This window comes from Bufo bufo, chromosome 8, assembly GCF_905171765.1.
Source record: "Bufo bufo chromosome 8, aBufBuf1.1, whole genome shotgun sequence".
Classification (NCBI taxonomy): domain Eukaryota; kingdom Metazoa; phylum Chordata; class Amphibia; order Anura; family Bufonidae; genus Bufo; species Bufo bufo.
In genome coordinates, this window is record NC_053396.1 from 13,788,758 (window position 1) to 13,815,862 (window position 27,105).

At 44.2% G+C, this 27,105-nt stretch overlaps 1 protein-coding gene across 2 annotated transcripts in view; it reads left to right on the top strand.

The window, feature by feature from the left end:
• The window catches only part of CACNA1B (calcium voltage-gated channel subunit alpha1 B), a 277,505-nt gene that overhangs the window by 236,689 nt on the left and 13,711 nt on the right, over positions 1-27,105 (top strand). Inside the window, exons 34-46 of one of the 2 annotated variants that reach the window (XM_040442805.1) lie at positions 4,818-4,934; positions 5,851-5,916; positions 7,566-7,657; positions 9,326-9,476; positions 10,065-10,192; positions 12,749-12,845; positions 16,113-16,221; positions 16,842-16,949; positions 17,702-17,814; positions 18,283-18,407; positions 19,997-20,135; positions 20,225-20,335; positions 24,606-24,647. In XM_040442805.1, coding sequence (XP_040298739.1) covers positions 4,818-4,934; positions 5,851-5,916; positions 7,566-7,657; positions 9,326-9,476; positions 10,065-10,192; positions 12,749-12,845; positions 16,113-16,221; positions 16,842-16,949; positions 17,702-17,814; positions 18,283-18,407; positions 19,997-20,135; positions 20,225-20,335; positions 24,606-24,647 — 1,398 coding nt within the window. The remainder of the gene's footprint in view (positions 1-4,817; positions 4,935-5,850; positions 5,917-7,565; positions 7,658-9,325; positions 9,477-10,064; positions 10,193-12,748; positions 12,846-16,112; positions 16,222-16,841; positions 16,950-17,701; positions 17,815-18,282; positions 18,408-19,996; positions 20,136-20,224; positions 20,336-24,605; positions 24,648-27,105) is intronic. The other variant, XM_040442806.1, reaches the window with a different exon arrangement.

Genomic DNA, 27,105 nt, shown 5'->3' on the forward strand with positions numbered 1-27,105 from the left:
GAGGTAAAAGTATAAAATACAAAATTAATTAATAAAGTATATTAGAAAAAGTTTAATTAGGGCATTAGGGACATCTTATTAAAATTTTACACAAAGGTTTAGTTACTCTTTAATTTGGTCTTTATAAAAAAAAATCCAGCCCCTTTCTCTGTACAGGGTGGAGATTCTCTATTAGCACGCTTTGTGTTTACACTGTGTTCCATCAAGGTTCATGTGAAGCTTATCTCTGATCTCCTGAGAGCTCATAAATACTCATTATAGCTCCATTCTTATCTTACTGATAAGAATATGGCTTAAAGGGGTTATCCAGGAATTAATATTGATTCCCTATCCTCAGGATAGGTCATCATTATCAGATCAGCAGGGGTCTGACACCCAGGATCCCCACGATCAGCTGCTAGAAGAGGCTGGTCGCTCCATGAGCACCATGGCATCTTCCTAGGCCATGTGACGTCATCGTACATCGGTCACATGGCCAAATTGCAGATAAGCCAATGGGGCTGAGCTGCAATTCCAAGTATAGTCGCTATACGATGTATGGCACTGTGCATCGGGGAGGAAGCCTAGCTCACCGAAACCCCACTGATGTGATATTGATGACCTATCCTGTGGAACCTAATTACCGCAGGTATGGCTTTGGTTCCCTCAGCTATCAACTGTGAGAAGGCCAATCCAGCCATACAGGCATGTGTAGTATTACATTTTGGCCATTGAGATAAGTAGCTGACCAAGTAATAAATTGTGGAGCTGAATCCACCATAGTAGACTCTGCATTTTGTCTCCTAGAAGGCCAGGGGGATCCCATCAATGATGTGCATGTGGTCTTATAGCGCCCATGGAAACTGGCCATGTTCATCAGAAAAGCCCTTTTAACTTTATTAACTACAATTAACTAGATGTAGCTCTTCTTCCAAGATCACTACTAGACCATTGTACTCCAAGTATTCCAGTATTTTTGCTGCTAGAAAGACATAGTTAGGTGACTATATTATTTTCACTTTTGAGTTGCTCAACACTTGCCTTCTCTTTAAGCCCTACTGAAGCCTGAATGTAATTCCCAAGGAGGAATAGGGACAGCGGTCACTGTCTGAAGAATCCAGGCAACCAAGAATGGGTTCACAATGGGGAGGTAAATGGTGACAGACTATACAGTAAGAGGGAGGTGCCATCTATTAAACTAGGATTGTTACACTACAGTGTCCTAATAACAGTGACCTCTGTCCCTCTGCATGTGACCTCAGACATCGCATGGTGCAATTTAAGTGAATGTAACTTGTACGTGGGATGAATCATGTGACACAGCATTGAGGGAACAGAAAGGAAGCACGGCCTGTTAATCCACATTGACATCTTATTGGTGGAAGCCAACAAAATAGTCACCTTAAAGCCACCATCTTGAAGGACCATAAATCAGTCATGATTAAGCCCCTAGGGAACTGGAGCAGAAATGGGAAAAGACCTCTAGTCTTCGAGAATATAAGCAGGCTGTTTTCCAAAGATATTTAAAAATGTCTTTACTTATGATAGTAACCCCCTTGAAAATCCATTTTGGCCTTGAATGCATGCAAGATGGTGGTCCAACAGGACAACATTTTAGCATATTGTTTGAGAAAACTATACACGGTAGTAATCAGATTCTGTAAGTTGAATCTTTTCCTGACTTTGATGCAACTTTATTATCTTCTGTATGTGCCTCATGCCACCACGCCACATCTTAACCCCAAAATGTCAATAGGCAGGAGTTACATTGAAAAGTTCTACCTCTAAGGCCATCAAGACAGAGCAGACCACTCGAAAACATCAAGCTCCTCCTTTGACTTATTAAATTTAAATAGACAGCAAAAAGTAAAATCTAACCTCATTGTAATATATACTTCTTACCATTTTTGCTGTTTTTCAATTTATGTTAATATATCCAGCATCAAAAAAATGAATCTGCTTCTACCTTGAAACCGTCCACCAGTGAGATCAACATTTTTGGCTTTTAGGCCTATTTGGTCCTGTAGACCCTTTGGTTGTGTTGCAAAAACACTTGGTTTCCTTTGACTAGACATTTAAGTATCAGTTCAGTCATTGTTTCCAATAGATGTAGGAGGGAAATATTATTCATTGGGCCCATTCTAAAGACAAGGAAATCTGCTGCATATTCATTTCCTTTTCACCTTTTCTTTACTTACCATTGTCCTGAATTTTATCATATCTATGCATCCATCCCAATCACTTTTCCTTTCTGCCTTTCTGTCAGATTGCAGCCTGCGGGTGCGCTCTGCTTCTGCTTTTAATATGCAGCTTATGTGACCTCGCGGGAAGGGGATTTGTATGAGAAGCATGCTTAGGCTCGGGGGCTGAAAGGCACATTGAGTGGTGGTGGGGTGTGGGGGGAATGTGATTGATAAAAGCATGGAATAATAACAAGCAAACAAGACTTGCCAACCAGTGGGTTATAGGGTGAGCGTGCCCTCACTCCATAGCCATATCTTTCGATCCCCTGCATATGCCATAAGATTTGCTGTATGGACCAAAATAGACTTGTGGACTGATGGAAGAGACCTGTAACCAGCTACTAAAAATCGGGCTTTGTACTACATTGAAGCTCTCTGTTGGAGGTAATGTACTCCTTCAGGAGGCTTTCCAGGGATAGGCCACTAAATAGGCCTACCATGGCATATATATCGCCTATAGGCTTCATGTTATATATTGCATACTATCACGGATCAGCGGATGTGAACCCACTGTGCCACTGATTAGCAATACTCTGGAGGGGAGTAACTAAGCAACTACCCGGATTTCACTAGAGCCTCAGATGGTGAGGATAGGCTTGACCGTCGGTAATTGCCAGGGGCTACTCCATAACGTAAACCAGTCAGTGGCAGCTAGTCCAGGCAGACCAGGAGGTACCTGCGAAGGTACGGACAGTACAGACGTGGTCAGATAGACAGGGTCATTACCGAGAGCAACAAGACAAAAACCGGAGGAAGAGGCAAAGACGTAGTCAGAACAAGCAATGGGTCAGGGCAGGCGGTGCGAGAACAAGGTCAGACAATCTGGGTCGGCAACGGGAGAGGTGATGCAAGCGGGCAGGGATCAGACGATAAACACAGTCCAGGAACGAAGTATGAAGTCAGGAACACGAGTGGTAAGTAAGCTCTTTAGCACAAGATTAGGACCTTGACTCTGAGGCGCCTGGGTAAAGGGCTGAGCACTTAAATACCTGCAGGAGAGCCAGGTTAACGAGATCACATGACATGACTAAGCCCCGCCCAGGGAGTGATGCGTACTGCCACATCAGCAGCCGAGTACAAGCAGTGTCCAGGTTAAATGGAAGTTGTGGAGCGAAATCCACATAGGTAATACCAACAGCACAGGCAGAGTCCAGAGCTGCAACAGAGGCTGAAAGTAGAGATCACAGATGAGAACAGCGCCTGGGACTACGGTGATGAGTGGGGGAACAGCACCGTACAGAGGTCGCTGTTACACATACTCTTTTTATTGGATGCCTCTGCATAGAAAATGCATAGACAACTACTCTCTATACAGTAAAAGAAAAGGTATATAGACATCTAGCCAGGGGTGCCCCTAGCCTTTCTGCTGTGAAAATTGAAATGCTGCGTCAGCCACTGCCGACGCATCTTGCCTCATGGTAGATGCGGCTCTGCATCTACCAACCCAACAGAGGCCAAGAGGGATTGTCCTGCCTTTAGTAAATGATGGCCTTTCCTCAGAATAGGCCATCACTAGCTGATCAGTGGAGGTTCAACAACCCACACCCCTGCTGATCAGCTATTTGGTGTTGCTCCATTGTTGGAAGTCGGTGCTGGAACTACATTTCTCCTTCAACCTTGTCGTAGATAGAGCTTCACTTGAGGGAGCTTGACTTCAATAGGAACAGTGCTGTAGTAGTGAGCACCCTCCATTACAATGTTGACGGTGCTGTTTGGCTCCAATGACAACTTCCAACGACAGAGCTACATTGAACAGCTGATCAGTGGGTTTGCACTGTGTCAGACCCCCCTCCGCTGATCAGCTAATCATGGCCTACTTACCAAAAGGCTGGACAACTCCTCTAATAAAAAGAAAACACTTGTAACAATTGATTTCCCCAAATCCTAATTTTGGGTATCTATGCATAGTTGCCAAAAGTTCTGAATCTGCAGGTAACTGTCCCTAGACAATCCTGGAAAATTTGGCCTGTCCTGGACCAAAAATGGACAGGGCTTATGTAAGCCCCACCAAGAAATAGGCATCCTTAGGAGGTTATGGCATTCTTGGGGCGTAATTGCCTCTGATTTATCAACAAGAATGTGTGAAATTATGATACATGTCATAGAGACCTAGTTCAGATAGGACTAATCTCCCTTCCCCATAGGAAGTGTAGTTTGCACGTGGCAACACCTCGAACATATAGTTTGGGTATCACACCATCAACAGGAGGTAGACCCATTTTGCTCCTTAGCCAGCTCTCTTCTATTCTCATCCCTGTCTAGGTCCTTTATTATCAACCTTCTCCTTTAATAACTGACCACAATAACCTGTTTCTGGAAGCATTTTATATTAGCCGAGCTACACGTGGGTGTCTGAGGCGACAACTAATACCATTGCAGGGTGACAGATTGCATGTGATTGTATCTCAGTTTTTCCTCCTGGGTCTTGAAGTGTCAGCGAGCTGCAAGTTTTGTGCTTGATACTGGAATGAAGTGAATTGGGCTTGGCTTATTTTGCTGGGTGGAGCACGTTGGAAAATATGACAAAAACAACGTTAATAGGAATCGTCCAAAAAATAAAAAATTATAATTTACTAAATCCTTTATCTATTACAGGAAAATTTTATCAATCTGAGTTTCCTGCGACTCTTTCGAGCAGCTCGGCTGATTAAGCTGTTGCGCCAAGGTTACACCATCCGCATCCTTCTCTGGACCTTTGTGCAGTCATTTAAGGTTTGCTCATCCAGCAATGGTTACTTTAAAAAGTTCTATAGGGGTACATTCACACTTCTGTTAAAAACATTTATCCATTTTCTGTCTGGCTGTCCGTTTTGCATCTATTTTGCATCTGTTTTCAACAGCCGTTAATTTCATAGGTTTTTTTTTAACATCCCATCCCCTGCGGTACCCTCAGTGTACATAATGCCCCCATAGTGCCCCCAAGTATCTAAAATGCCTCCCCTGCCGCCCCCATTATAAGTATTGCATTCTGCTGGTCCCAACAAAAAAAAAATAACCTCATCCACTTGCACGCACGGAAACAATTGTGCCTCAATGGAGGCAGCAGGACCTGACGCTCCCAGTGTGATCATGTGACTTCATCCCACTGGGAGCACAGGTCTCACTGCCTCCAGTGTGGTGCAAGTGTTACCTCGTATTGAAGTGGATGAGCTGAGTATTATATTTTTTATTTGACCCCTTTTTTACATAGTGTACCCGTTACACCGATGCACTCCCATCTAAGCGGCTATTAAGAACAGGGGTCCGTCTGGCCATTAAAACAGTCAAAAATAGAACATGTCTATGTTTATCGCTCCATCTGTCTGCACTGCCGCTCCATTCGTCTCTATGGGACTGCTGGAAATAGCTAGAGTAGAAGAGCTTGATTATTTCCGCCAGTCCCATAGAGATGAATGGATCGGCAGTGCACAAGCTCGACCTATAGCTTCACACTAGGGGCCCCTGTTCTTGTGATCCATTGGGGTCCCAGCAGTCGGACCCCCAACAGTCTAATATTCATTCCCTATTCTTGATATATCCAGAATAGCTGCACTGATCTAAAGTAAAAAAAAATTGAAACTTTCACTTATTATGTATGATACAAATGTTTCACATACATAACTATATACATTTTTCTGTCTGTCTATAGGCCCTGCCATACGTCTGCCTCCTTATTGCAATGCTATTTTTCATCTATGCCATCATTGGCATGCAGGTAAGTGATCACTATAAGGGTCTTTTTACATGAAGAGCCCATTAACGAGCTCCTAGTGACGGTATAGCATGTCCACCAGCGCCCATTCAAGGGGTTACAGTGCCCAAAACGCCTTCCTCCAGAATCCCTAACCGCCCACAGCGTCTCATCCCTCTCCTCCCCCTCCCTGACGGCCGAGCGAAGTCTCGCAAGAGCATCGGACGTCACTGGGCTCGGAGCATGCCCAGTGACGACGATGAAGCTCCTGCCCTCAGTCTCCAGCAAATCGCACTGGCGCAGCCCTCAGTGGGTACTGCGTCTGCGCGAGACTTCGCTCGGCCGTCAGGGAGGGGGAGGAGAGGGATGAGACGCTGTGGGCGGTTAGGGATTCTGGAGGAAGGCGATTTGGGCACTGTAAGAGGGGCGTTACTGGGCACACAAAGGGGAACATAACGCCCCTCTGGGCACCTTCAAGGTTTTATAAAAGTCGTTTTTCTGCAAAACTGCTGGACGAATTACAATAAAAAACAGCACAGCCGATTCAAGGTAAGCTGTGGAGCATGACTGGTTTAAAATCTGAATTTGTGTTATACGAGGTGACAGAATCCCTTTAAATGGGTATTACATTTGTTACAAGTTAATCCCTATCCGGAGGATAGAGGTTAACTATTAAATCACTGGGGGTCCAACTGCTTGAACCCCCACCGATCACAAGAAAATTGAGCCACCTAAAATGCACTGCCACTCATCTATTTCCCATAGTCCTATAGAGATAAATGGGGGTGCATTTTACATGCTCGACCTGCCAATTCGTTCATTTTGTCTGTATCCAAGGGGTGCTGGGTCCCCATTCCTATAACCGGTGGGGGTCCCAGTGTTAGGGCCCCTGTCAGTTTTATAGGGGAAAACTTATAACAACCTGAATAAGCCTTTCAGTGCCTTATACATGCAGCAGTCATTGTCGGTATGGGGACAAATGATCGTTAACATGATCGTTCATCCGCATACATCTTATGTATCGGCAGTGTATCCCTGGTTACACTGAGCAATGTGCTGCTGACAAACTATTATTCTAGTGGCCCATAAAAGATATAATCATCAGAAAAACAAGCGTTTCCTCGTTTGTTGGGTAATCGCTGGCATGTTTAGACAGATCAGTGATCAGGAATGAGCATTGTTCATTCCCGATCATCGGCCCGTTTAAAAGTGCCCCAAGTGGCCTCATTATTCCTCCTAAACTAGATAACTACTACATTAAAGTTGCTTCACCTGGAAGTTGTCTTTAGAGGTGCCTTCCCATTAAAGGGACACTCCATGCACTATTCCATACGAAGGGCCTGAGGAGAAGGTGCAGGACACAAGGATTCAAAAAGCATCAAAGAGACAATCCTACTGTCCAAACCCTGAGGCCCTGCACTAGACATAATGCAATATTTTTTGCATGTTCATCTTGTGACTTCCTGCTCGGATCATTGGAGAAATTCAGAGACAAGTTTCTCTCCGGTAGACCCCCAGGCACCATAGTATAGGGTTTCCCCTACTCTGTTGTAGATGTCCCAGTGGAGCTTTCACCCAATTAGTGGAAATCATATGGAGACTCTATGGGATAGATATGTATCTTTTATGTGTCCAGCAGATGCCATGATTGTTGTTATTTTTCACATTTTCAGGTCTTTGGGAACATTGCACTGGTTGATGACAGCGCAATCAACAGACACAATAACTTCCGCACCTTTTTTCAAGCCTTAATGCTACTGTTTAGGTAAGGTTTTTACAAATGCATTGACCTGGATTTTTTGGTTCCGTTGGAGGTATATGTCCAGAGTATTCCTAAATATACCTCTAATGGAAGTCTCTGGCATATGCCATTGCCTGGGGATACAGTAGCATATGTTGGCCATTGACTCCCACTGAAAAAAAAAATATATATATATATATATTGTGTGGTGTATGATTTTTTTTACTATATCCCTCTGTTCAAGAAAGAACAGAAAACTATACACTATACAGTGAAGAAACAATATACTCATGCATACTGGCCTGGTGTGTGGGGGCTATGGTTACATTCGGCATATGTGCTGGGAACTTTCCCAGAGAATACACTGAACATGATGAAAAAACAGAGCCTTACAGCATAACTCCGTTATTACATAAGAGCGAATTCAGACATTTAGCAGGATTTATGCAGCACATTACTGTGCCATACATATGGATAGGGTTTTGAAATCTATGCAGTAAATGAAGCATACTGCAGGTTTCCAAATCCGCAGTTATGTCAAATTTCCACTTTGGATTCTGCAGCATGGGAGTAGTAGTACTCAAGCTTCTGACATTCCCTGGACTCATGTAGTGATGTGGAAGGGTGCACATTTGTTCTCTCGGGGCATTTCCTGGTGTTGAGGGTTCTCTAGCCTGATGTAGGTTGGGGTGCCCTTGGTGTTGAGGGTTTTGAGGTGAAGCTGGAGGATGAAAGTTGTCGGTGTAGTGTAGTGGTGCAGAAAATGAAGATGCCAGCTTGCAGCAAACAGTACTGAAGTTTCAGGTCAAAGACACTAGTCACAGTTTCAGCATGCATGGACTGGCAGATGTTACACACATGCAATTTTTACAGTTCTTGCAGATGACAAGGCTGCCATTTGCATTAACAGGCACAGTCGTCTCTTTGGAGAAATTTTCCCTTACACTGCACTTCTCTAGCTGACTATTACATTAGCATCCAGAGATTTACTTTCATGCAACCAACAGGGTGGTCACCTAATGTCAGACTATGTTCTGCACCTTTTTTTAGACAGGTTGTTGTACAAACAGTGCACTTCCACAAAATCTGTTGGTCTGTGGGATGTGGATACTTCTCACAGTTGGCCAAGCTGCTTTTAGATATATCCAGGCACCAGAAGAAAACTGTGTGCTGTAGAGCCAATATGTCCTTTTAGACAGGTTATTGCAACTGGGCTTTCACGTAACCTCTTTTGTACATTTGACCTGCTTTTGAAGGTTCTTCTGGTAACCTAAATCCAGGACTGGCAAGTAGCTGGTACCTAAATCCAGGACAGGCAAGTAGATCAGTTCTCTGCATGAGCTCCTCTCACTACAGTGTGTAGGCACAAACTGACTCTCCACAATGCCGACTTACTCCACCCTATTAAGAAAGAAAACACCTTCACCTAGTGGCTGGTGGATACGGCCTATTATGTCAAATCTGCTCTCTATACAAATACAGAGAAAAATTGCAAATTTCAGCAAGTATCAGAATGCACCCGATGTCCACAAAGGGACCCATTCCAAATTCCACAAGCTACTTTCTTCATTGTCACACCACCGCTGGATGCTTGGATGGTGCTTGGAGCACTTTTATAGCACATTATTGCAATACATGGTAAGAGCCACCGTGAACAAACAAAGTAACTCTGTGTTTCGTCCTTTCTTGTAGGAGCGCCACTGGAGAAGGATGGCATGAAATTATGCTCTCATGTCTCAGCAACAAGCCATGTGACCCCCGTTCAGGCAACACCAGAGACGACTGTGGAAGTGACTTTGCCTACTTCTATTTTGTCTCCTTCATCTTCCTGTGCTCATTCCTGGTGAGTCCCCTTAATAGCTAATGTAACCTCCACATGGCTCCTAAGGCTGAGTTCACATTAGCGTTCAGCCTTTCTGTTCTTCTGTTCCGTTATGGGAGCAGGAGAACGGAATGGACGGATTTGGCACAGAACTGAGGTTTAGGTTTCCGCTCAGAGGAAGATTTTTGAAGAGGAGACAAAAGTCGTGCATGCAGGACTTTTGTCTCCACTTCAAAAATCTTCCTTTGAGCAGGCACCTGAAAGACCCCTTTATAGTCTATGGGGTCTGTAGGCTCCATTCGACTCAGTTATGTGCCTTAGCACCAAGCACCAAATGGGGCACTCAAAGCTGGCCACATCATACTCATGGCCATCTGGCCAGAAGTACCACAGGAATCCACTGTTGGGCCCAGGCTCTGAGACAATAATATTTCTGCAAAGACCATTGCAAAATTGTGTGAATGTGAGGCTAGCCCTGCCCTTTCATCATGTTTTTTTTATTTTATGGGAGACTACCTTCATCCATATCCTAAAGAATGTGTATATACTGTATATGGTTATGTGTGATAAAATAATGCATTTCCGCCTGTCTTCTCTGTTCCTGAGTAGATGCTCAATCTTTTTGTGGCCGTCATCATGGACAATTTTGAATACCTAACACGGGACTCGTCCATTTTGGGTCCTCATCATCTGGATGAGTTTATACGTGTCTGGGCCGAGTATGACCCCGCTGCTTGGTACGTGAATGTTGTGTTTGAAAATTGCATAGATGATGGCATTGCACCACGCCTAATGCATTGTAATATGACATGTGGTCACTTTTTATTATTAGGTATAAGAGCAATAGTAATATAATATTGCTACCACTGCTAATAGTATGACTAATGATAGCAATGATTATATTAACATTAGGTATAGCTGAATTATTCCTAATGCTTTCCTAAATTTATAGGATTAGCGTACAGTAAAAGAGAGCCATGACACCAAGCATCGGACTCACGACTGTACCATCTTATATCATTAGCCTCCCTGCCATAGACATAGAACATGCAGTTGATATAGGGCTCATGGCTGGTGGAACCCATCCACCAGTACCTCTTGCTAGAGGCAAGCATGCACATATGAAGGTCATACACGATTTCAAAGGGACTGGCTGACCATATAATGCATTTTGGGGTGTCCGCTGCTTTCTCCTGATGGCGGATCTTGAGGGGAAAGAAGAATTAAGCCTCATGCAGACATCCGTGGAACATGGTCCGTGAGATACCGGACTGGCATTCTGCTTAGTGCAGGAGCGCACGGCGTCATTGGTTGCTATGACGCCGTGCGCTCCTGCACTAAGCAGAATGCCAGTCCGGTATCTCACGGACCATGTTCCACGGACGTCTGCATGAGGCTTTAGGCAGTTCAATTTCAAGATCCCCAATACTTTTGTTCTCAGAGGAGATAGGCCACCATCAGAGGTGCCTGGACGCTGCTTACACCCCTCTTACCCTTGACCAAGCTGAGCATGCATGTGTATGAAGGGTTGGGAGAAATAGCTGTCAGCAGAACACTTGCTTTGTGAAGTATATGGCCAGCTTAATGGGGTTTGCAAGGCTCCTGATTAATATCCGATTGGTAGGGGTTTGACACACTGTCCCCTGCAGTGCCCAGCGCTGGAACTAGCTCTTGAATGGAGCAGGAAGCAGACGGCTCCATTCAAAATGTAGTGGCCATGCTGGGTTACTGCAGCTCAGTTACCGTTGAAGTGAATGGGAGCTGAGCTGCAGTAACCTGGAATGGCCACTACGCTTTAAATGGAGCTGTCTGCTTCCTGTTCCAATCAAAGTGCTAATTCCAGGGCCAGAGGCTGCAGGGAACAAGTAAATGGTGGGGGTGCAGGATGTCAGACCCCTACCCATTGGATATTAATGGCCTATCTTGAGGATAGGTCCTCAATATCAGGAGCCTGCCCTTTGAAGACCAAACTAGCACTGAAGAAGGGGGACCCATTTTAATTCTGCCATGCCCCCCCCCCCCACCCCCACTTCAATGAGTTCTGCATTAATGCTATGTATCTTAACATAGTTTTTTTTTTCTGAGAATAGTTTAAAAGGAATTTTACTTTCTTATTTTTCGCTTTTTTCTTATTTTCCTTTATTTTGCTAGTCCATGATATACTGTATTGTTCTTTTTCTAGTTGCCGTATTCACTATAAGGATATGTACAATTTATTGCGTGTTATTGCCCCTCCACTGGGGCTGGGGAAACGCTGCCCATCGCGGGTGGCTTACAAGGTTTGCAGCCAAAAGCCAGTTTGCATCCATACCAATTGGGGTTTGAAGCAGTCTGATAAAATTCTGAGGGGCTGCGCCTGCATGGGAACGCGAGGCTAGCCCTGCCCCTTCATCATGCTTTATCCCCTGCCAAACAGGCTGCCAGGTAGCTTCACCAGAGAGATCATCAGCGATAATCTGGGATCCAACCGGGTGTGTGGGGTGGGTTATTTCATCAATGAGATTTGTGAATGGGATAATGAAGTCATCTTCTCATTGGTGTTGCTGCCTGGTGCCTCTTCCAAGCATGATGATCAGAATATTTTTATCCCCTTCAATGCCGCAGGGGAATGCGATGCACTTGTCATTGAAGGGTTTAAACTGGCGCCCCCCCCTATGGTTAAAAACAAGGAGCATTGAAATGTCACCTTGTGCTCTCTCTGCTCAAGACCATCTTCAGTGAAAGGGTTTGAACAGAAAGAAAGCAACATCCCCTCCCTCCCGACTAACCTTCGCTCACCCAAATGATGCAAAAAAACATACCTGTGCTTCGGTGACAGGAGTGTACAGTTTCAGGCTAATCAGATATGTTTTTTTTGTCTGTTTCCTTCCCATTCTCAACCCCCTGCTCGGCCTTCATCACTTCCTTCTGCTTGTCCGTACTCCTTCTTCTTCCCATCTTTCATCTTGACCCTTGTGGGTTATGTAATCTCTTTGTCTTCATGAAATTTTTGTCCCTGGATGTTAAATATTCCTCTTATCTTCCTCTTTGTCTCCCCTCTCCTGTCTTCCTTGCCCTCAACAACACTGAAAATGTTCTCACGTCCGAAATTTTCGTTTAATTTTTTTCATTTTCCTTCTTGTCTTTTGTCTTCATTTTCCTACGCCTACTCTTGTGGGCTTCTCATGTCTTACCCACTTTCCTAAAATTATATCTTTGCCATCTTCCCTCCTCTACCGATGTCTACCTCTCTCCATGTCTTGTCCTTCTGTCCTTGCCTCTCCACCTGTGCCTCCTCCTTCCCGTTGCTGCAGTGGGCGCATTGGTTACACTGACATGTACGAGATGCTACGACACATGCCCCCTCCCCTTGGCTTGGGAAAGAAATGCCCTGCACGTGTGGCATATAAGGTAGAAGAGATGTGTCGACCTCCACCAGTATCTCACTGGCTTCCAGCCTTTTCTCCTGTCTCTGTACTGTGCCCGTACCGTGCTGTGCTTTCCCGTGTGAATACCTTTCTATGTAAAACCAGTGGTCCCTGAGATCTACCATCCAAACAGTATCTCTGCAACTTTCCCAATTCATGTCCTCCACGCATCTGAGCATTAATGCGACCCTCTAATAAATTTTCCCTAGTTCTTCTAAAGGGTTGTATTCACGTCCTCTATTCCCAAACCTAAGACTACCCTATTTACCCCACCACCCCCTACTCTTTTCTACAAGTAGACAAACTTCCTGTACGTTCTACTCTAGAAGACTCTTCTCTGCATGACTTCTTGCATTGTGGTGCATGTTTTATATTTCCCATGGAACTATGTATACTTGCATGTACTAGATATGTCTCTGACTCCTTAGCCTAAGCTTACTGAAAGGTAAAATATACCCCATGCAAAAATGTATGGGCGCAAAAAGAGGTCACCTGAGCAGTAGACACCATGAAATTTACTTTACCATAGGTCTAGGGTAGAAGTAGGGTGCAATGCATACTTGGAAGCTATGTGGATATCTACTACAAAGGCTAGCAAAATTCAGTATGCGCCCTTCACGTGACACGTCCAAATTGCAGGAAGCATAATAGAGAGCAGGAGGAACTGAGCAGATATGATATACAGGGTGGGCCATTTATATAGATACACCTTAATAAAATGGGAATGGTTGGTGATATTAACTTCCTGTTTCTGGCACATTAGTATATGTGAGGGGGGAAACTTTTCAAGATGGGTGGTGACCATGGCGGCCATTTTGAAGTTGGCCATTTTGAATCCAACTTTTGTTTTTTCAATAGGAAGAGGGTCATTTGACACATCAAACTTATTGGGAATTTCACAAGAAAAACAATGGTGTGCTTGGTTTTAACGTAACTTTATTCTTTCATGAGTTATTTACAAGTTTCTGACCACTTACAAAATGTGTTCAATGTGCTGCCCATTGTGTTGGATTGTCAATGCAACCCTCTTCTCCCAGTCTTCACACACTGATAGCAACACTGCAGGAGAAATGCTAGCACAGGCTTCCAGTATCCGTAGTTTCAGGTGCTGCACATCTCGTATCATCTGAAGGCAATCGTCTATGCTGTGAAGATACGAGATGTGCAGCACCTGAAACTACGGATACTGGAAGCCTGTGCTACCATTTCTTCTGCGGTGTTGCTATCAGTGTGTGAAGAGTGGGAGAAGAGGGTTGCATTGACAATCCAACACAATGGGCAGCACAATGAACACATTTTGTAAGTGGTCAGAAACTTGTAAATAACTTATGAAAGAATAAAGTTACGTTAAAACCAAGCACACCATTGTTTTTCTTGTGAAATTCCCAATAAGTTTGATGTGTCACATGACCCTCTTCCTATTGAAAAAACAAAAGTTGGATTCAAAATGGCCGACTTCAAAATGGCCGCCATGGTCACCATCCATCTTGAAAAGTTTCCCCCCTCACATATACTAATGTGCCACAAACAGGAAGTTAATATCACCAACCATTCCCATTTTATTAAGGTGTATCCATATAAATGGCCCACCCTGTAGATTGATATCTAGTTTTGTGGGAAACGATTCAGTATAACTTGTAATTTATTGCTCTAAACCTCTGCTCTTTCTATGCTTAGGAGTCCAGTGGGCGTTCCTTTCAGTAACTGAGATGACAGCTATCCACACTCCTACAGCCAATCATTGAGTAGAACCGCCCACTGGACTCCTAAGCATAGAAAAGCCAGAGGTCTAAAAAATATAATACATTTTATTCAATTTTTTATTTTATTTACAAAACTATATATTAATCTACTCAGCTGCTCTTGTTCTATAACATGCTGTCTGCATTTTCAGCATGGTGGTTTCCCTTTAAGAAAACATGGAAAGAAGTCCTTCTACCTATCCCATTTAAAGCCTAAAGGCTCTCATGCATGTTAGATTATTGTCAGCCGTACCCAGTGTTTTTGATGGGACAGGCCCATACTCTGATAATGGGGAGCCCCAAACTATTCCCCTTACAGATGATCTTTAGTTACCATGCCACAGACAAGTGGCCTTTTCTTTAATTATGGCTAAATACAGGTTGGATGATGGCTGCATTGGCATAAATAAGGGAGCAGCTTCCAAAATGGACACACCGTACTATGTGTGTAGAAGTAAGATTGAAAAGCCATAGGGCTAATTCACAAACTATTTCATCTGTTTTGGGAGTCAGTATCTGTCAGTAAGTTTGGTCTAAAAGTCAATCTTTCCATCTAGAACTTGATAGTTCCTTCAAGACTCTCTCCCCAGCACCAAGATACTTTTGGTTCTTCACGGTAGAAAGGCTGAGGATTGAGCCAGTGGGAAGGAACCGTCAAGTTTAGGATGTCTGCTTGCTTTATTGATTTTTTTCCTTCTAATTTATCCTTTCAAGATGTATCCCAAGATATCTACACAAACCGTGCTCAGTAATGGTCAAGTCAGTGACTCTCAACCACTTGTGATTTTTCTTTAAATTGAACTTATAGTGTGATGTGCCTATCACTTAAACATCTAAGATCTGAGACTTTCCGTATAAGAATATAGAAATCTTGACCTACTAGTGAAAACATTTCTGTTTCGTGTTTTTCAAAATTTTTACCTGCTTCCCGTCTCTCCATTCCGGCTCTCTTCCCTGGACTTTTGGTATCCATCTGTAAAACTCTAGACCAGGAATGTCAAACTCATGGCCCTTCAGCTGTTGATAAACTACAACCTCCCATCATTCATGGAACAACCAGGGCATGTTTGGAGTTGTAGTTTTTCACCAGCTGGAGCACCATGAGTTTGACATTCAGGGTCTAGATGGATGGCGTCACCTATACCATTGTGGCCAATGACTGTCCTGGGTCACATGCCACTTGGGAACACGTCACCACTAAGACCAGTCACTGGTTACGTTGGGACACGTAACCTTGTCTATATGAAAGTTGACATACAGGGACCAAAATTCCGACGTGGACAGCCCAGGAGCCACAGAGTGGCAGGGAACTGGTATGGATGTCTTCACAGGTTCCACTTGCTGTGGGGGCATAAAAAATCCTAGACAAACCCTTAAGAGCGCTTAAATATGTGCATATATTTTCATGACTGGTCGAGAAGCACTGACTTCACCCTTTGCACCATATTGCACGGTTTAGATATCATGCAGCAGTGGCGGACATAATGACAGTCTGAGTTTTTCTGCAGCGGCTTGTCCGGATGAACATGCCCATCTCTGATACAGACCTCACTGTGCACTTTACATCCACTTTGATGGCTTTAATCCGAACAGCGCTGGATATAAAACTAGCTTCAGGTGGGTTCTTTGCTGGACATTATGGAAAACTTAATTCAGGAACAGCCGGGCAATTGTTTTTGCTGCTCACCACATCAATAGTCTTGTAATGGGCCAGTAGCAAATTTGCAGATAGTCTTGAATTAAAAAATGTATATTTCTTGTGCATACAGCTCTTATGCAGATCTATGTGTCTATACGGTTACAGACTACAAGCAGACCTGTGTGTAGTCACATCCTGTAGTCATGTGTTATTTTCTTTAAGCTGCCCATTTTGGGTTAATAAGAGGAAGGGACAGAAGGGAAGGACGTAACCTATATGTAACTGCTGAATCTGCTGCACAGTAACCATGCCGTAACCATGCAGACACATAGGCCTGAGCTGTATACATAAAACAATAGACATTTCCAAATTAAAATTTTATACCATATGCATTAGATCTGGAAATAAAATTGATTGCAAATGTGTGCATACCCTTTTAATACATTACTTGTAAAGGGTTTAAATTAGATTTCTTTCTGCTGTTTTTAGTGCAGTTTGATGGATGCGAACCCCATCTTTGCCTCAATTGCCTGAGGATGAGTAAAATAAAATAAAATAAAAAACTGTCAATTTCAGCTGAATGGTTTCCTTTTTTCAGGAGGACTAAAACAACATGAATCTGATGCAGAGCTGCGGAAGGAAATATCATCCGTGTGGCCCAACCTCTCGCAGAAAACCCTAGATTTACTTGTACCTCCTCACAAACGTAAGACGCATCTCTTACTCATCCAGATCTTCAATATTTCATGTTCCGTGTCACTAAAACATCATTCATTTGTCCATATAGCCTAGTATGCAGTCTGGATAATCCCTTCTCTAGAAGGGTCTCTCAATAATAAACTGATCACATGCAGTTAGGGTGGCCACTTGCTTGACCCCAAAAAGGAGGACATACTAGGCCATGCCCTCAACCCAGCTAAGTCATGCCCCAACCCAACTAAGCCATGGCTTCTCTCCCAGTAACGGTGGCCTGCAAGAGAGAAAAAAGGGGGGGACCTTAAGGTGTGTTGCGTGCCGGCCCAGGGTGCTTCTGTCACCTTCAGTCAGTCACAGAATTACATGTCGGCAAGCTCTAGTGACTGGGGATAAGCGAAAGCCTTAGTCAGTCTGTCTGTAGCTGGAGCCACAGAAAAGGAATACACCCAAGCGTCTGTTTAGGCCTTACACCGATCGGTGGACAGGGAGCCATTAAACCAGACTGTCCAGCCTAAAGCCAGAAGTCTGGCCTCCATACATGAAGTCCTCAGCGATCAGCTATAATTTATGATGGAACACAGGAACTTATTGAAATTAGTGAGCTGTCTATGTAATGTACATGTTGGTCCCTCCGGAGGAAGAAATATTCTTGGAAGCCACTCTCTTCATTATGGATGAGGGTCCTAAATGGAGAACCTTCCTTTATTAATTGGGTTTCTTTAACCTGACAACCCCTTAAATGTTTATGAATTGTATTTACAGCTGATGAAGTAACCGTTGGAAAGGTTTACGCTGCACTAATGATCTTTGACTTCTACAAGCAAAACAAGCATAACCGTGACCAATCTCACCAGCAGCCGGGAGTCTTATCCCAGGTAGGAGATCCTCTGGGCAATTCAAGCTGTCACCTTCCAAAATTAAGTAGATCATTCTACGATTTCTTGTAGGGGCTGCTCCAGATATTATCCATCTAGCAAATATCTCTGTCTATCTAAAGAAACCAGGGAGAAACTGAAGCGGACCTATGTTTATATCTAGAGGAAAGAACTCAATGTAGACCACCAATATGTGGTTATTGATATATGCCTTTGGTCCTTATGGACAGTTATAGAGTATATTAGATCAAATGCCCACGCCCATGGTTATTGGATCAGGACATATGTTCTTATAGATGACAGCTGTGTATTTGGGCATGATGGTCCTTCACAATGTAGTAAGGTGGCATATATTAACGGAGCATTATACTAAATTGATTATTACCATGAATTGTACCAATAATTGTCTCTTCATTCCTGGCCAAGCTACAACAATGTGATTCACACACTCACTTTATCCTTTATTAGACAGGAACCGTCTCACTTTTCCAGCCCCTGAAGCCAACTCTGGATTCAAATATTCCCAGTCAGCTTGGTGATACCAAGATCCAAAAGCAGAAGAGCTCAGCATCTCTGAACAATGGGGGAGTCGTGTAAGTAGCACGTTTCTTCTTTAAAGAGAATGCGTCACCAAAATTCTCCATGTCGATGTTTAAATCAAGTTAGAATGATAAATTATAAAATGGCCTGCACCATGAAGATGTTCATTGTGAGATCCTTCTGAATTTTATCCAGCGATCTAAATCAGATGGGATGCCCATGAATATTCATAGGAGGATCTGCCTTTTTTAGAACACATAATTTGGCAGATTTCCGTGGAAGCTGGTAGCTCATCAGTCTTTCATGTGAGCAAAGTGATTGGCCAAAGCCTTCACTGAACCTCCAGCCTCTTCACTTATTGGAGAAAGGAAAACCTCTTTTGACTCATTTGCTTTATTTGTAGTGTTAATATTGTAGTGCCTATAGAGAAGGAGAGCCCTATGGGTCACGCCAGCTATGAGGAAATGGAAACCTGGGGGCCCCACCATTCTCTATGAGCTCCATGGGCTGTCTATTTGTAGTGTACACTCTTAATTCATGGCAGATTTACTAAACCTAAGACTGTGTGAACTTAGACTAGACCCAGCTGTGGCAAAACTACAGTTCCCAGCCTGCTCTATTTACTTCTACATTAGTGTGCATGGTGGGAGTTGTAGTTTCACCAGTGGTTACTGATCTCCTTACTAGACAGTATAAAGATGCACCAAATTTATCACACTGGCGGACGATAAATTTCGTCTTTAGAGACTTTTTTTCTACGTTTACACCACCTGTTGATTGGCTTACTTTGCACCAGAATTTTAGCACACATTGTCGCTCCTTAAAAGGGTTATCTGACTATTTGTAACTGATGACCTATTCTCTGGATCTGATTGTTGGGGGTCCAACACCCGTGACCCATGCTCCTGTGAGCACCACAGCCTTCTCACTACTTACACTGGGCCTGTGATGTCATGACCAGTGGTCATGTGGCCTTGACGCAGCTCAGACCCATTCAAGTGAATGGTCAGGACATCAGTGGCCTAGGGTAACACAGGGAGAAGGCCTCTGCACTCACACAAGCCTTCTTAAATAGCTGATTGGCAGATCTTGGGTGTTGGACCCCCACCAATCAGATGCTAATGATGACCTATCCAGTTGACCAGTTCATCAATTACAAATAGTTGGATAACCCCTTAAAGCCACGCTCCTTTCCCACCATTTTCACTAATATATTGGTTTCTCCAAAGGACCAACACTCTCCAGCTTCTCCCTATTTTGTTATGTAGTATCTATCAGTGTAAATAATGGCTGTACCCAATTTTCTGAAAGAAGGCGCATTTACTACTTGTCTAATAAAACCCACCTTTGGTAACAGAAAAAAGTATAGAAACCCTATAGGAAGGAACCATAAACTATGTTTTTTGCTAGTTTAGAGCCTAAGAATATAGAAGTCATGCTTCGCCCCTTCAAGCCGTGTAACCGTTTTCCTCGGAGTGTTCCTTTAACTTCAGATGAAATTTTAAGGAACTTTCCGGTTTTGATAGACAATGGCAGATTAGACTGACAGCCATAGTCTCTGCATATTAGAGGCATATAGTGACAACCATTACAGGTTGTATGGCTACAAACACAGTACCCTTTTTACCCCTCTGTTGTGCAGGGTCAATCAGGACACTGGGATTCGGGAGTCCATATCATGGGTAACACAGCCAGCACCAGATCCCTTCTCGACCCCTCGGAGCATTGCATTTCAGAGAGGCCACTCAGAAGAGATTCCACCCCAACGGCAAGGCAAACAGGTAATTCTTTCCGTCACTGCATTTTACACTGATATATGTAAAGGGGAACACTACTCGAAGACAGTATTAACAGGAGGTTGTTTCCACAGGCCGTGGAGATGAAAGAAATTGTCCAAAGTCTTACTAATGGTGATCATCCCACCGGACTGGAGACCCAAGGACGAGCAGTGTCCATGCCCCGTCTAGCTGCAGATGCTCATGTAAGCCAACCAGTGTGTATGTGTATATACACCTATGTGACTACATATATACAGCTTATGTGAGTGAAATCTGAAGTGTCCAGATGGTTACATGACTGCATGATAAATGTATAATCACTGGGGAACTCCACCGATCACGAGAATCGGGTTCTCAAGTTACCTGTTGAATTCCTCCACATGCCCACGACCACGTCAATCACAGTCTACATGACTGATGGAGATAGCCGAGTGCTGTATTCAGAAAGTGAATTGAGTAGTAGTGCGTATGTATGACCACCACTCCACCCAGCAGGGAGACTCAGGACTCTCCTTCTCATGATTAGTATGGTGTCTAGGGATTGGACTCTCCCAGCAAGCATACATTTATTGTATATCCTGTGGATAGGTGATAAATGTTATTCATGGGCCAATTCATTATATTCCTATTAACAGATGGCACTCTAGAAGAGCTGCCATATTCCTTCTGATATTTGTAGTATGCAGAGGCATTGCCACAGGGGGTGCTAATGCAGCAATCCCCAGAGGAACAAGAGCAGAGGATGGGAGTGGTAGTGGCTCTGACTGCAATAATTATTCACAGTGACAATCCTCACGCCAATGCTCCCTAGGGCCAGGGCAGTGATAGGAGGGTGTGCCCTTTCTGCTCTCAGGGCACACCCTGATGTTGGGGCTCCTGCCTAATGGTAGTTGGGGTGCCCTTGGTGTTATCAGTGTTGTACGGGTGCGAGGGAGGAGATGTAGGTGCTGTGGCCGGAGTATGGTGCTAGAGTCAGTAACCAGACCAGTTGTAGAAAATGAGCCAGTCTCTCTTTACTAAAGTGCCGAATGGGAGTTGTAGTACATCCAACGGTATCAAACCACAGTTCCAAACAATTGACAGTGCGAACCTTCCCAGATAGCAATGTATGGATATACAGTGCTGCCCATAATTATTCATACCCCTGGCAAATTTTGACTTAAAGTTACTTTTATTCAACCAGCAAGTAATTTTTTGACGGGAAATGACATAGGTGTCTCCCAAAAGATAATAAGACGATGTACAAGAGGCATTTGTCACGGGGTTCCGAAGGTGCACTCGGTCCCCCATTGCCCGCAGACCTGTTGCTTAGCTTTGGGAATGAGGATCTGTGTTTGTCCTCATTCCCAGGGCGGCTTTACTAGCTGGGTGGCTCCCTGCTCCTAGTCTGCCTTGAGCGCCGAGCTGATCACTCGGTGCTCGACTGGTTGGTCTGTCGGTCATGTGACGCTGGCCACGTCACATGACCCTCACTCCCCACTATAAATACAGGCAGCCTGCTGGCTACAGGTTGCCTGTTAATTTCTAGGTTCCTGGCTATTTGTTGGACTACTGAATACTTACCTGATCCTGTTCCTGACCATCCTTTTGACTGCTCCTCCTGTACTGCGAATCCGTCCTGGTATTGTGACCTCGGCTCCCACCTGACTACTCTCTTAGGACTCCTCTTGTACTTCTCTGCTCTCCTGGTATTTGACCCTGACTTCTCCTGACCATTCTTTGCTTAATCCTTTGTACTGCGTAGCTCTCTTGGTATTGACTCGGTCCGTTCACATTCTGTTGTTTGTCTGTCTGTCATCCCTGCACTTATTCCAAGTTAGGGATTGCCGTCCAGTTGTCCCCTGTCATTAGGACTCGCGAGGCAAGTAGGCAGGGCCAGAGGTGAGGGTGGAGCGCAGTGGTCACTTCCCTTCCCCCTGTGTGTGTGTACGCGACCGTTACAGCATTATTGTGGAAAAAAAAACATTTCTCAGCTTTTATTAAAATTTTAGCAAAAAGTGTCCAGTCCAAAATTATTCATACCCTTTCACAAACTGTCACAGTCTGTGGGAAAATCAAAAGTTCTATACCATTCCAAATAGTCCAAGCTGTTCTAAAGCATCCTAATTACCCTGATTAATTGGGAACAGCTGTTTTCATCAACTCAACAGGGGAAAAACAGCAGCTCTCTGCAGTTGTTTGTGGACAGTCATGGCTAAGACAAAGGAGCTCAGCGAGGACCTGCGGCTGCGCATTGTGGCTGCTCACAAGTCAGGAAAGGGCTACAAGGCCATTTCTAAATGTTTTCAAGTTCCAGTGGCTACAGTGCAAAGTATTATTAAAAAAATACAAGATGTTCCGCACTGTGGAAAATCTCAGAGGACGTGGTCGGAAGCCAAAAGTGACCCCTGTGCTGGCCAGGAGGATAGTTAGAGAGGTGAAAAAGAATCCAAGGATCACCACCAAGGCCGTCCTGGTGAATCTGGGCTCTGCTGGTGGCAAGGTCTCAAGGCAGACAGCCCAACGGACACTGCACACTGCAGACCAAGGAGGACGCCACTTCTCCAGATAAGGCACACAAAAGCTTGCTTGGCCTTTGCAAAAGCTCATCTGGACAAAGAAGAAGACTTCTGGTCTTCTGTGTTATGGTCAGATGAAAAAAATAGTTGAATTGTTTGGTCACAATGATATTTCCTTCATTTGGCGTAAAAAAGGAGAAGCCTTCAACCCAAAGAACACCATCCCCACTGTCAAACATGGTGGTGGGAACCTAATGCTTTGGGGGTGTTTTTCAGCCAATGGAGCAGGGAACCTAATCACAGTAAACGGCACCATGAAAAAAGAGCAATACATGAGGATTCTCACCGACAACATCAGGCGTCTGCAGAGAAACTTGGCCTTGGGCACCAGTGGACATTTCAGCACGACAGTGACCCAGAACACAAAGCAAAAGTGGCGAAGAAATGGTTAGCAGACAACAACATTAACGTTTTGGAGCGGCCCAGCCAGAGTCCAGACTTTAATCCAATGGAGAATCTGTGGAGGGAGCTAAAGATCAGGGTGATGGCAAGAAGACCCTCCAACCTGAAAGATGTGGAGCTCAGTGCTAAAGATGACTGGGAAAAAATACCTGTGGAGACCTGCAAAAAGCTGGTCTGCAATTAGAGGAAGCGTTTGATTGCTGTAATAGCCAATAAAGCCTTTTCTATTGATTATTGAGAAAGGTAGGAATAATTTTGGACTGGACACTTTTTGCTCATATGTAAATAAAAGCTGAGAAATGTTTTTTCCCCCCACAATAATGCCCTTTTGTACATCGTCTTATTATCTTTTGGGAGACACCTATGTCATTTCCCGTCAAAAAATTACTTGCTGGTTGAATAAAAGTAACTTTGCCAGGGGTATGAATAATTATGGGCAGCACTGTAGGTCAGGATGGGGATTGTAGTACTCTATCTCTCCAAAATCTCTTTCTGCAGAATCTAAGGCTGGTAATATTATTCTTGCAATGGTGGCTGTAATTCCCAGCTGAGAGTAGACCAGGACCATATCCAACAATGAAAGGTGTTTTAGCAATGTCCCTCTCACTGCAGTAGAGTCTCTATCAGCCTTGAACAGCAAATACCTTACTGACTGACTCCAATACTCGGCCCTGCAGATTCTGCATCTTTTGGGTTCTTTCCTTTCTATTGCCCACACTGTGAAGTAGAGATGTTTTTTTTCCTGTAAATTTCTAAGAGATTGCGGGATGTAGCTTCATCTCACTTCCTCAGCTAAGACACAACTAACAGCTAGGGCCGGACCTAAATCTATCACCTAACTTCCTACAGGGGCAGAGTCAGGATCATTAACCCCGACCGATCCATAGAGAGATGTACTGGTAGATTACAAGACATTAAAACATTAAATAACATTGCACGACAAGAATACGTTTGCAAGTATTCTGGGGTTCTGCAGTAACATGGCGGTCACACCCGCCCCGGCTGGTGCCTGAGGAGTCCCAAATTACCAGAATTATTAATGACACATAGGTCCCTGTTACAGATTTTGCACTGGGACTCAGACGCAACCCACACCCATGGCAGCATTACGTTTCATGTAATGATTTTACCATATGGTTGACATTATCTGGTTGACCTCCCTAGTCTCGTTATGGGGAATGAACTGTGGATTTACCTTCTGATGTCCAGTTCAATAATGAATGTCACATATCAATTGTCTCTGACCTGTATTTTTTCCTTTTTGTACCATCCCCCGTCCCCATTGTCATCCCATCTCACCTCACCTGTGTTTTGTCTCTGCTCTGACTCCGACTTGTCTTTGTGTCACTTCTGTGGTTCTGTCTCCCCTTCCCATCCTCCTCTATCCCTCCTCTATCTCCTGACTTTCCTCCTTTCTCCTTCCCTTCCTGTTCTTCCCTTCTTCCCACCATGCTGTCTGCTGCTGGTCTCCGTGATGCCGTTTGAACCGCTTCACCTGTTTGTCTCTCATCAGCCGAGGAGCCGCGCTCCTTCACCCCGGAACGGTTACCTGCCCGTATGTAGCCTTCTTATTTCACATGACCTTTGCTGGTATCTCAGCACCATTTAGATAGACCATGTGCACCGTCCGATCTGTTCCATTCGGTATTGCTGTCAGATGTCTATCATTGTGGTGTCACAGTGACTGTACCAAAGAGGTGTCCCAGTGATGATCCCTCCTATCTTACTGATGAATTATAGTCTGCCCTAGTGGAAACTCGACAAATTAAATCCAAACATGGTCAAAAAATATCTTCATTAGCTGACCAGTGCTGAGGGGTCCTGGTAGGAAATCCTCTCTTCTCCTCTTGGAAGTTTCCGTAAGGCTACTTTCACACTAGCGTTAATATTTTCTGGTATTGAGATCTGTCATAGGGTCTCAATACCAGAAAAAAACGCTTCCGTTTTGTTCCCATTCATTGTCAATGGGGACAAACGTAACTGAACAGAATGGAGAGCTCCAAAATGCATTCCGTTCCGTTCTCGTACCGGAGAGAAAACGGTTTGCTTTCCATCCTGGGATGTAGAGCAAAATGGATCCAATGCAAGTCAATGGGGACGGATCCGTTTTCTCACAATCTGTCACAATAGAAAACGGATCTGTTTCCCACTGACTTTCAGTGGAGTTCATGACGGATCCGTCTTGGCCATGTTAAAGATAATACAACCGGATCCGTTCATAACGGAGGCAGACGGTTGTATTATCAGTAACGGAAGCGTTTTTGCTGAACCCTGCCGGATCCAGCAAAAACGCTAGTGCGAAAGTAGCCTTATCCGTGCAAGGAAGAGAACTGGCCGATGCAAGGAGAGAGGATTTCCCATCGAGGCCTAGCTGAATTCCAATGAAGGGTTTTTAGGGTAAATTCACACACCAAAAAATTGTGCTTTTTTTTCAGCACCTTTTTTGCACTTTTAGTTTTTGCCGAAAAACTGCAATATCAGATGTTAGCTGAAATATGAAATGCAGGACGTGCGTTTTTTGTGTATAGAAATTTTGTTTTATAAATGCAGCATGTTAAAGCAAAGGCGTTTGTTTTCAGGTATTTTTACATCCCCTTTTCTATGTGTAAAAACCACCCTAAAAAAGGCCATTCAAACACAAAACACCATTAAAAAGCCATAAAATCGCATCCAGTATGCAAAAAAAAGCAGTTAACGGCAAAAAAAAAAAAAATTTGTGTGTGAAGGGGCCTAAAGGTCTTTTTGGTCGTTTTTAGTGCTTGAGAAATATTTTTGCCCTCACAGACTAGGCACTCAGAGACCCTATGGGTCCATATTATGCCATGTGCCGTCTTATGGTGCATCTGTACGGTTTTTATTTTTGCCAACAAAATTCCATCGACATGCCACAAATTTTTTCCATATGAATCTGGGAGCAACAAGACCTCTGTGTGCCTCTAAGTGAATATGAAGGCACGCAGGTACATTATATAACCTATCCATGCAACATCAGTCCTTAAAGGGGTTTTATACTGATGCTCTATCCTCTATATAGCTCATCAGTATCTGATCGCTGGGGGTCCGACGCCCCGGGCCCCCGTCAATCAGCTGTTTGAGAAGGCAGTGGATCTCTCGCAGACGTTTATCTGATGTGTGAGGCCAGCTTCAGGCAATGGCTGGATTTACAACAAGCCCACCTTAACTCAGGAATTCCAGCAATGTCCTCCGCGCAATGTACGCTAAGCAGACGAGTGGAAATAACCTATGTACATGACTATTGTTCCTGGGATTAGTTAGGCGTCGCCTACCTGGGATCGTCTCGGAGTTCCTTACCAATTCTTACTTTTTTGATGTTTTTGGAAATTATTACGATCTACTCAGAAGGATCTACAGTACATTATGAAACGTTGAGGTTTGCGAGGAATCTGTGATTTACTAAGGCCTCATGCACACAACCGTTTTTCGGGTCCGCATCCGAGCCACAGTTTTTGCGGCTCGGTTGAGGACCCATTCACATCAATGGGGCCGCAAAAGATGCGGACAGCACTCTGTGTGCTGTCCACATCCGTTGCTCCATTCCGAGGCCCCGAAAAAAAATATAGCATGTCCTATTCTTGTCCGTTTTGCGGACAAGAATAGGCATTTCTACAATGGGAAGGCACACGGGTGGCTTCCGTTTGTTGCGGACCGCAAAAAACGGCACGGTCGTGTGCATGAGGCCTAAAACAGACAAATTCCACTGACATGAAGTGAATATTAATATCAGTGATACGACCAGAATCAAATCCTTGTGTATGAGGCTCAATTATTAATCCTGTCATTGAACACAGTACACTCTATGTAGCGATCCTGTTGCTGTTTCAATGGATATACGGGTATGACCACGCGGCGCGGTGTTTGGGGCAGGGCCATGCTGCAATCGAGTACCATGTGCCTAATTAGTCCCAGTCTGCATTGTTAATGGCTGTGTGGCACCTTCAACACCACGCGGCATTAACAACACAGACCCACTGAACAATGCAGTCTCATTAGTT